Below are 11796 nucleotides of genomic sequence, written 5' to 3'. Positions count from 1 at the left end.
CCGAAGCACGGATCATCTTACTTTTTGGACAGTCAGGTGATCAGCTTGTAATGTCCTAACCAAACTAGGGATCACAAAGTGATTTTTGTGCTATATCCCCACCGGGATTCGAACCCGGGACCTTCGGATCGTGAGCCCAACGCTCAACCTCTGGACCACGGAGGCCGTTCGGGTGTTAGTACTAGTACGTTAGTATCATGATCTGTGGTTCCGGCATGTCGTCGTTACATGGGCCATGTCAGGGGCCTTTGGCGGCTCAATAAAATAATTCTGACACCAGACTCGAAAAGGACAGGCAAACTTATGGAAACGTCAGTAAACCGCCCACAACATGTCTGTGTACATCATAAATACCTTGGATAAAACAGATTGTCAAAGAATAAGTATAAAAACAGTAAGTTTGGGAAGTATAATAAAATCAACGCCGAATTTTGTCCTTTATTTTTTTTATGTGATTTGGCCGGCAAACAGGCAGGCGGGCCACCTGATGGTAATCTCGGGAGTAATAATATCGGGAGTCTCATATCCCTGATTTAATCGCGGTAAGAACCCGGTAGTATGTGTATTAATTACCTATTTACTCATAGCTACCTCCCAAAAAAAAAGATACCATCTCTTCGAAACGTGTTGTAACTTACTCGTATAACTGAGGCGGATTCGCGCAGCAAACTCCATAGCAACACTGTCTTTGGTACCTTACATGGTTTGGTAGTTGCATGGTTTGTAACTGTTTATTTTGCAAAATAAATGATTTGATTTTTTTTTTTTTTACCTACCTACCTACTTCTTAGTCTTTGGCTTGGAGTCCCGTTACCTCGGCGGGAGCCTTGCAAGGACGATGTTATTCATGGATGCCCCTGACAGCCAGCCCTGCAGGGCGTGGGAGCGCACCGAATTATGAGACCTGTCCGACTACGTCATGCCACGGACCACCGCGGGACTAAAAGAAAATGGGAACGCTTTTTTGAAGACATGACACAGCATCGCTGTAGGTAGGTACTGTGAAGACTAAACTTTACACGAGAAAGAAAAAGCTGTCATTATACTGGGTGTTAGTGACATCGTAACGAATATTGAGGGGGTTGATTCAGACCATGATTCTGAGTTAAAATCAAGTGGAATTTTATGTCGCAAAATTCATGATTTTTTTTTAGTTTTTTTAAATTATTTTCAATTCTATACTTTTGCGATAGAAAATTCCACTTGATATAATAACCAGATGAATCATCCCTCTCAGTATTCGTTACGATGACACTTACACCCCGTACAAGTACATACGGTAGCCATATAAGTAGGTATGGGTGTTAGTGACACCGTAACGAATACTGAGGGGGATGGTTCAGACCATGATTCTGAGTTGATATCAAGTGGAATTTCGTGTCAAAAAATTAATGAAAATTTTTCTTTTCTTTTTAATTATTTTCCAATCCATACTTTTGCGACGGAAATTTCTACTTGATATCAACTCAGAATCATGGCCTGAACCACCCCTCAAAGTTTTCGTTACGATGTCACTAACACCCTGTATAGATTATTTACCTAAGCTTACCTATCATCTAATAAGGCCGTCCGACGAAGTCCGTGGTCCAGTGGTTGAGCGTTGGGCTCACGACCCTGAGGGCCCGGGTTCGATTCCCGGTGGGGAATCACAAAAATTACCTACTTTGGGGTCCCTAGTTTGGTTAGAACATTACTGGTTGATCACCTGATAGACCAGAAAGTAAGATGATCCGTGCTTCGGAAGGCACGTTAAGCCGTTGGTCCCGTTTACTACTTACTGATGTAAGTACGTAGTCGTTACATGAGCCATGTCAGGGGCCTTTGGCGTCTCAATAGTAACCCTGACACCAGGCCTTCTATCGTGAGGGTTGTGAGGTGGAGTACCCAACCTCATGAACCCACACGATAGAAGAAGGCCGTAATATAACATAATATGATCGCAACATGAACTAGATAGGTACCTACCCATACTTTACTGAACTTTCTGTTAGACCAACGATAGGTGGCGAGCTTAGTCGTTCGCGTTTACTTTGTTTCACGAGGTTCTCACTCGAAGCGATAGATGGCACTACTAGTGTCGTTTTTAACTCAATTGAGTCGGGGACTTTTCAAGCTACGTTCCCTAAAATAAATATAGATGGAGTTGTACAGAATTGCCTTCATTCACCTTCTAATTTCATGGAAAACAGGCATTTAATATATTTGGTTTTGGATATAAATAAGGACCCTTGTTATTACACCCAGGTACAACATCTTCCACCCATAATGAAATGAAATGAAATGAAATTTATTCTGTGCAAGGTATTTAGGTTACAAACAGCTGTTATTTTTCATTGAGTATCACCACATACTTACTACCTTTTCAGGCATACACACAGATTATTTAAAAACAATAACAAATAATAATATCAATTTTACAAATAATCTACACACTTAATTCATACTTTCAATTATACACTTAAAACCAACAGGTTTTTTTAGATAACAATCTGTAATCTAAATATTCTTTTACGCTGTAAAAGCATCTATCTGCAAGCCAGAGTTTAACTGCTACGCGAAACTTATTGAGTTTGCAGTCTTTGAAAGTATCCGGTAATTTATTAAATATTTTTATACACATGGGAAAGCAGTTATTAGATGCAAGCGTTAATTTTGACAATGGCTTATACAACTTGTGCCTGTATTGAGACCGCAGATCATTATTATGCTGATCAGCAAGAGTAGCAATATAGGTAGCAACATTAATTCTATACCATGTCTATTTTTATACGTACTTCTGCCTTTGCATTCTATTTTTGCATAGTTACCCGAGCAAAGAGAAAATAGGTAATTATCGCGTTCAATCTGTACAACGCCATCTATATTGTTTTTGGGGAAAGTAGCTTGGACAGTCGCTAATTGAATCTACGGCCACCGAGGTCTAGCAAATAAAATATATATGTATTTGAATATTTGCATGTTGTTGATATGTAGGTATTGCATCGTACTGCATCTGTTATCCGTCATCTGTTTGACGTAAGTACTTACTTATATAAGTATTTTCTTTTATCAAATAAGACTGTTAAAAGTTACCTTGGTATTAGTGATGTTCCGAATATCCGTATCCGTATCCGTATCCGCGGATATCCGAGATAAAAGAAAAATCCGTATCCGTGTCCGTTACTTTTCACGCGGATCTTTTACGGATCTTTTTCAGGTGATTAAGTAGAATTGTTAAATAAAAAACTATAAAATTCCACAGTGTCACACTAAACCATAACCGTGTCCTGCCTGACGTTGCGGCGAGGGAAGACGTCAACTATCGTTTCAAGGTCGCGGGCGCCGACACCAATCGAATAATATCGAATAAGAAAATAAAGATCCGTATCCGTATCCGCGGATCTTTACACTAAATATCCGTCAGATCCGTATCCGCGGATATACATTTTTAACGATCCGGCACATCACTAGAGGTAAGCGAAAACTACTTATGTGTAGATAGATTATTGAAAACCGTCTAAGGTATATGGTAATATACACTTCTCATCAAAAAAATCGAAACACCTTGCAAGTTTACGTTTTGTCAGGATTATCAGAAAAATGTGTACATTTAGGAATAAATGTTAAATGTCGTTTAATAGTGAGTAATATGAGCTTATCAAATCTTAATGTTAATGTTCTAAATTTAAATTAATTTTTCATAGGTTTCGTATTTTGTTAAATGAGTCATTTTTATTCCGTATGGAGTATAAAGGAAATGGATAAAACAACACACGTAAATGAAAAAAAAAGCTAAAAAACGTTTATTTAATAACTTGTATTCCCTCCCCGAGCTCTAATTACTGCTTCCATACGGTTCTTCATCGATCGGATGAGAGTCACGATCACATGCTGTGGTATATTGTCCCATTCCTCTTGGATTGCATCTTGCAGCTGGCTAAGTGTTTCTGGGGCAGGATCTCTTGCTCGAATTCGTCTCTTTAATTCATCCCACAGATGTTCAATGGGATTCATGTCCGGGCTTCTTGCTGGCCATTCCATAATAGAGATATCGACTTCGTTAAGATAATCTCGTACGACGCCCGCGGTGTGAGCCCTAGCATTGTCGTGCATGAATATGAAGCCGTTGCCAATAAAATGTGCATAGGGCATCACATGAGGCTCGAGACACTCTTCGACGTACCGATGACAGTTTAGTGCAGGCAGACGTGGCCCAGACACGAAAGCAAGCTCTGTCTTACCGTCGGCGCTGATTCCTCCCCAAACCGTCCACGAACCGCCACCATAGCTGACCTTTTCTTCAATGCAGCATTGTGCATAGCGTTCTCCGTCTCTTCTGTAGACCTTGTTCCTTCCGTCGTTACCATACAGCATAATTTTACACTCATCAGAAAAGAGAACTTTGCTCCACTGTAGGTATGACCAATTTAGGTGCTCACGTGCAAAGTTAAGGCGCGCTCTTCGATGGTCTGCAGTTAATTTCGGCCCATTTGCTGGCTTATGCGGTACCAGTCCACGATCCTTCAACCTTCTTCTAATTGTAGAGTCACTTACAGCCAGCCTTCGTACAACACGAAGCCGCTGCTGCAGTTGAAAAGCGTTAAGGCGTCGATTTCTTAAAGAAGTTGTTACAATAAATCGATCATCTCGCTCAGAAGTGACCCGATTCCTGCCAGATCCTGAACGGCGCGTGAACAAACCAGTCTCCCGATAACGTTTATAGACTCTATGAACAGATGACAGGCTTAGATGCAGTCTTGCAGCCACAACACGCTGACTAAGGCCAGAATCCAGCAATGCCACAACTTGGGCGGCTTCTGTGGGCGAAGTATCCATACGTTTTAGAAAAAAAAACCTTTTTTCAGACGTCCCAAAGTCACAGTATTGAAATAAAAAACAAAAAGTTTAAGGATAGGCGCCAATTTTTAGTTTTTAAACGCTAAATGTACTCCAACCCTAAACACGCATTTGTCTCAAAACAGTGATTCATTTCGTTTATAAGATAAACAAATGAAATTCTAATTTTGAATTTAGAATTTTCGCTTATTACTGTAATGGCCAAACTGCCAGCTATACATTTATGTATTTTTTTTCATCGTATGAATTCTTTTTTGTGTTAAATTCGGACAGAAACAATGAAAACGGAAGTGTTTCGATTTTTTTGATGAGAAGTGTATTATATTATATCAATGGCCGCAGGTATAAATAATAATTTTCTATTCGTCTTGCGAAATGGCGAATCACAAATCAAGAAAATGGAGAAACGCCTGAAGAGTTTTTAATGTATGATGACTTTACACTGAAAATAAACTATTTTTTTGATCTCTTTCACACTAGACAAAAGGGACAGACTATACCGTTGTCTTCTTCTTGTCAGTAAGGAAGTATCCACACAGTACTATAAGGAAGTATTCTTACTGTACTTCTTGGGTTAATTAAGCTATTTAAAAAAAACGGAGTAACGGCCTAAGTTGCTACCAGGGTGTTAATGACATCGTAACGAATACTGAGGGGGATGATTCAGGCCCTGATTCTGAGTTAATATCAAGTGGAATGTCCTCTCGGAAAATTCATGAATTATTTTTTCTTTTTTAAATTATTTTCTATTCCTTAATTTTGCGACGGAAAATTCCACTTGATATCAACTCAGAATCATGGTCTAAATCATCCCTCAAACTTTTCGTTACGACCTATATAATTACCTTATTTAAATCAAATCCTGATTTGCTCTCCAAAGACTCGATTTTATTTAATTAATTTTACTCCAGGGTAAATTGAGACAACTATTTTTCCTGGTTTGGTGTTTATAGATTATTAGGCTTTGTTATGAGGCAAAGATTAGGTTTTTCGGCGTAGTAGCATTGTTAATACGATTTCCTGTGAGAGTAGCTATGGCAACCGTGATGTGAGGCGGCCTTCACCAGAGGGCCTTGACCTCTAGACAAATAGGAGCAGCGAGCCCTGTCAATATTACGGTGCGCACAAACCTGTTTCCTTACTGTAAATCCTAACAGCTGGTAACGTAACGGACACTGGTTCGTAGTTACTACTCTCGGCTTCGCTGCTGGATGGCATCACGCATGTATCCCCAAAGGGGTAGGCAAAACTGATTACTTATCGCTTTCACAACCGTAGGATGTTTTTGGTAGCTCTTGAGTTACGGCACTGCCCACCCCTTATCGACATGTGTTGCCTGTCTGTACTGAGAAACTTTACAAATTATCCTTCGCTTGCCGTTTGAGTTTATAGTCGTAGAGACGGTCAATCAGTTCGTGATAACAAACAGTCCAGGACCCCGATATCGACTCCCTCATTCAGCGACTCTCAGACGCCGCTCTGAGCCGAAATCCGTCCAACAATAGTCTTAATTTTTTGTACCGGTTGAGAGTCCTTAGCGCTCCTATGCCTTAGTGCCTTAGGGAATGACATTTGCGGCAAATCTACAATAAGTCACGGCAAAAAAAGTTTAATATTCGCGTTAGAAAGTAGTAGTTGTAACGAAGCTGAGTGGGCGTTTCCCCTAGTACTCGCTGAGCTAGCCACACACACAGTCGCGCAACTTGTAAAAGTAAAAGCTGTTACATACCGACCGAAAAACACCTCAATGCACATTTTTTAGCGTGACTTATTGTATTGTAAGTTTGTCGCATATGGCATTAAATGCTTGGCCACATCATCTGGTATAAAATTTAACACAACAGACATGAGGAGACCAAGTTGGGCGCGAATCTGAACTCAGGGAGTTGCTCCCGCGCCAACCGATACGTTTTAGTGTCGTCTAAAAGAGGGATGTACTCATAAACTGGAATTCCAGAGGATTTGGGTGGTGCGGGGTAGGATCGGAGACAATTCCTCAGTGCACATCCCAACTGGGGTAATCAGAGGTACAGCGATAAAATCCATCTTAGGACTAAGTATCAAAAGTGGCTGCAATAATACATATTTGTCTTGTACTATGCACGATTACGGGCGTCTTAACTAGTCCCCGACCTTAAATTAGGTATAATAGCTAACACCATCTAATTTTATTTTAAGTTATATCTGTCATTTTCTTATCCGCCGAAAATTTAACTTAAAGTAAAATTAGGAGGTGTCTGCAGGAATCGGGGCCATTACCTTACCTAAGCACTATTATTTACTAGAAAAACAAACAGTGGTGCTAATTCCAGTGGACAGCTCCTAAATTTATTTTAAGTTATAAATAAGTAAGTCATTTTCCTTGTGTCTTCTGGAATGAGCACCATTACGCGTGATACAATGGTTGAGCATTGGGCTCACGGTCTGGAGGTCCCGGGTTCGAATCCCGGTGGGGACATTATTACAAAAATCACTTTGTGATCCTTAGTTTGGTTATAACATTACAGGCTGATCACCAGATTGTCCGAAAGTAAGATGATCCATGCTTCGGAAGGCATGTTAAGCCGTTGGTCCCGGTTACTACTTACTGATGTAAGTAATCAATCAATAATAACCCTGACACCAGAGTTGATGAGGTTGGTAATTCACCTCACAACCCACACGATAGAAGAAGAGCGCCATTATAGCACTGGTGTGAACATGAATGATGACACGATGAAGTGTTTACTACAGGTGATAGCTGGTAACTTGGTGTAATACGGTTTTGCTGCAGATGGCACTAACTACTTGGCCGAAAGGCTCATTTTCATCGCAGGACTTTGCAAGAAGCCGCAAGATGTCTTCTGGTTACTAGTGACTTTGATCATAAGGAGTTTTAAATACTTACTTACTAATATGTAATTTTTTAATGTTTTCTTTTTCTTCTTCGCTTGAATTGTGAGAACAATAACGGATCGCGTCAACCCCGGTGTCAGGGTTATCATTATCGCAAATCAATAAATAGGCATACTTATTCTGACAGGACATCCACACACCACATTGTAGTCAAAGTTAGAGGTACTTAGTAATACGGGTAAAAAAATGTTGCATTATTTAAATAAATATGTGAATTTACGAACAAAATAATCTGTAAACGATATATCCTAGTTGTGGTCAGCCCATTGATTAGCAGTGGTCTGCGCGGGCGCACGTAAGTAGTATGATTTGCACTTATCTCGCGAGTATTGCCAGAACACCGGTATTTGCCGTTAAACGATGATAATTTGCTCAAAGAATATTCGTTTATTAAACAGACGAGACATTCATTTATTCATCTTTTACTTTGATAGTAACTTGCAGGTATTGAATATCTAACATTGTTATGTTAGTTTCACGCTTGTATCCCCGAAGAGGTTGGCAGAGGTGTATGGTATACACATCCACTCCTCGCCAGCTACGTTCAAGTCCCATGTAATAGTGATAGCTTATTACCAAAAAACATAATATGAAGAAATTAAATTTCGGAAGAGATCTTTTGAAAAGTTGTTTTATTTTCATTTTCCCCAAGAATCATACTGTTACAATTTACTAAGTAGCATTTACCAAGAGTCTCGCTGCCACGGCGCTAGTGTCGCAGTATTTGCATAAAATATTATGACTTGTCAGTTAGTTCCATTAAAATCCGCGGGACTTCTTACGTGGCGCGATCTCCAGCATACAATTTCAACAGTAGCTAAACCTTTAAGAAGCCGTACTTTTCCGTCCTTGGTACCCTTAGCTTCTTCTGAGAGGCTGCGCGCGATTAGGCGATCAGGTGCGTTGTCCTCCTTTCTCCTCGAGCAGGTCTGTGGTTGTGCGCACACGCATCAAACCCCTTTCTTTCTTTCACCAGTGCTAGCCCGCACGAGACGGCGAGCGGTCGCGCCATGCGCCAACGCATACGGTCTGAGTGAAGTTACAGTGCCGCCATGAGTGTGACACGCGCGAGTATCGCCCTCCTGCTCCTCGCGAGCCTCTCGCCCCTCCTCGGACAGGACGACTCCTTCGCCAGCTCTTTCCTCTCCGGTGAGTTACTCGTCATTCGTCACTTTCTCCCCGACATAGGTCACCTATTCAGGTCACAGGAATACCCCAATTGCCGTCATCAGAACGCCGAGGTTTTCTTTTTTTTGACGTGACTTATTGTAGTATTGGCCGTAGAAATGGGGCGCGAATGAAGACTGTGGTTCCGAAAAGGTTGTGGACGTTTCTCAAAGGATTTCTAATCGCCACTCGATGTTTATACACGTATTGTCTTTCGAGAGACAGTTTGAAGTAATATATGTGAGTGAAATACGGCGGAGATGACGCCGGTCACTCATTGACGTGGCTATTAGGTTCTATTTTTAGCGCCGAGTGTTGGAGTCAGGTAGGTACAGGTTACCTGTTTCATAGAAACGTAGCTCGATGTAGCGCGCGTGAGACTGAAGAAAGAAATGAAAGTTTGTCATCGCTGAATATGCGGCCGGACGCCGGACGCCGGACGCCGATGGCCACTACGAATTCCGGACAGCTTTTCTGTTGGAAACGTTTGATATAAGTACTTAGTTCTAAACTCACTGATTATTAAGTGCTTACCTACTTACTCTTGTGCCCTGTCAGAATATTACACTGTCTAAGTGTAAATCGAAGCTATTAAAGCCAAAATATGTTTTTGAAACAGTTACTTTTAAAGTACGGTTTTAAAGTTTCAACAAACGGAACAATCAAGAGTCATAAACCTACTTATTCCATAATTTGATTGTCTAATCAGTCCAACGCTTGATCGTCTAAGCCCTACCGCACATACGCGGTGGTATATGGGGCGCGCATAACGGTCTCTGCGCCCGCGCCGTTAAATATGCGTGGTTTTTCTAACACGCAGCGCGTCGTGTGCCGAGATCGTGCGCCGGAGTTTACTTGGATCATTGATCGATGGAGTGCATCAAACCTCGTCATAATAGCTTTTACAAATATAAATCACTTATGTCGGATTGGTTGGAAGAGATCTGTTTGAATAAGCCCACATATATGTAACATGACTTCTCTATGAATGCGTTCATTTCCTTGGTATTTTCTTTAGGTATTTTTACGTGACTTATTTTAGATTTGCTTCAGACAACATTACCAACTTGGTTGGTGTTTAACTTTCGATAACCCTATCGAAATCGAAATATCGCTGGTTAAAATAAGACAAAAGCCCGAAGTTTAGGGAATCGCGTGTATTGTTCACCATTAGAAAAACGTATATGTGTTACAGTATTTCCATGGTTAAAAAATAATTAAAAACTAAAATGTTGGGATTGCCAACAGTTGGGTCTTTCTATATATGTATAATAAATAATACTTATAAATAAAACTACCTATAGTTATGATAGCAATTTCACTCTTGTTTAGCTTACACCTAACCTCTTAGGTCAACAAAGATCTTGTGGCTTTCATAGAACGGTCTCCGATGTCATCAGTAGTGGAGGGTAAAACTCAAAATCAGAAGGACCCGGGTTCGAATCCCGATGGTGACTTATCACAAAAATCACTTTGTGATCTTAGTTTACTTATGATATTGCAGGCTGATAACCTGATTGCGCAAAAGTAAGATGATTCCTGCATTGGACGTGTACTACTAGATATATGTATATTCAATTAAATATATTTACGTACATGTCCGTTAAAATGAGCGACTTTCTAAGCTACGCTCCTCAAAAACAATATAGATGGCGCTGTACAGATTTTTCTTCGTTTAACCTTCTAATTTCGAATACTTGGAAAGACATGGGGGAGGCTCAGCAGTGGGATCATATAGGCTAACAATAATAATACACTTCTAATTTCATGGATAACATACATATGCATCTTTCTTTTTTTTGGGTATAAGTGATGACCCTTTTTATTACACTCAGGCACAATTACATCTTCCACACATTATTATTCTGATCAAAATAAAAGGAAGCAATATAGGTAGCAATATAATTCTATATTGGTGAGGTGAGAAGCTCGGTGGCGCAGCGGTAAACGCGGTCGGTCTGCGATTGATGAAGTTAAGCAACTTTGGCAAAGGCCGGTCATAGGATGGGTGACCACAAAAAAAAATCATCTCGAGCTCCTCCGTGCTTCGGAAGACACGTTAAGCCGTTGGTCCCGGCTGCATTAGCAGACGTTAATAACCACCAATCCGCACTGGGCCCGCGTGGTGGTTTAAGGCCCGATCTCCCTATCCATCCATAGGGAAGGCCCGTGCCCCAGCAGTGGGGACGTTAATGGGCTGATGATGATGATGATAATTCTATACCATATCTGATCCAAATATCAAGCAATAATTATTTTTATATACTTACCCTTCTGCCATTACATTGTATTTTGGAATAATTTTACTATTGCCTATATAGCCTATTGTGCTTATGGTTTTTTTTTAACGTTTATTGCATCTATTCAGGTTAAGTACATTGCAGATTACAGTGCATAAAAATAGTAAGTATCACCAAATTCTACTTTTTCAAGCATACACAATGAAAGAACGGACGGTACAAGTTACATTAAGTTAACTACTGCCTATATAATAAAATAACAATTAATAAAATATCTTAAGCTACCCATATTCATAAAATATTAAAACTAAAATAACAAAACACCAAAATAAAAAAATGGAAATCTAAATTAAACATCAAAATTTACAATCTAAATATTCTTTGACGCTGTGAAAGCATTTCTCCACAAGCCAGTCTTTTAACTTAATTGTAAAATCTTTAAATTTTAAACTTTTTAAATGTTCTGGTAGATGATTAAATATTATTTATGCACAATGGCCCCGATTCCTGCAGACACCGCCTAATTTTATTTTAGGTTATATCCGTCATTTTCGTATCCGTCGAAAAGGAAAGGGACGGATGATTTACAGCTCTTAATTTTAGGAAGAATGAGTAAATTAATGTGTCGGGTTATTGACTGACGTAAAATTTTTAGACG

At 40.0% G+C, this 11796-nt stretch overlaps 1 protein-coding gene across 1 annotated transcript in view; it reads left to right on the top strand.

Moving 5' to 3' along the window:
* The first annotated feature begins 8730 nt into the window (after window positions 1-8730).
* The window catches only part of LOC126380310 (protein masquerade), a 70789-nt gene continuing 67723 nt past the window's right edge, over window positions 8731-11796 (top strand). The window contains exon 1 of the mRNA XM_050029639.1: window positions 8731-8880. Coding sequence (XP_049885596.1) covers window positions 8784-8880 — 97 coding nt within the window. The 5' untranslated portion in view covers window positions 8731-8783. The remainder of the gene's footprint in view (window positions 8881-11796) is intronic.

This window comes from Pectinophora gossypiella, chromosome Z (assembly GCF_024362695.1).
Source record: "Pectinophora gossypiella chromosome Z, ilPecGoss1.1, whole genome shotgun sequence".
Classification (NCBI taxonomy): domain Eukaryota; kingdom Metazoa; phylum Arthropoda; class Insecta; order Lepidoptera; family Gelechiidae; genus Pectinophora; species Pectinophora gossypiella.
Note: the sequence above shows the minus strand (reverse complement) of the source record. Positions and strands in the feature narration are given on the sequence as shown.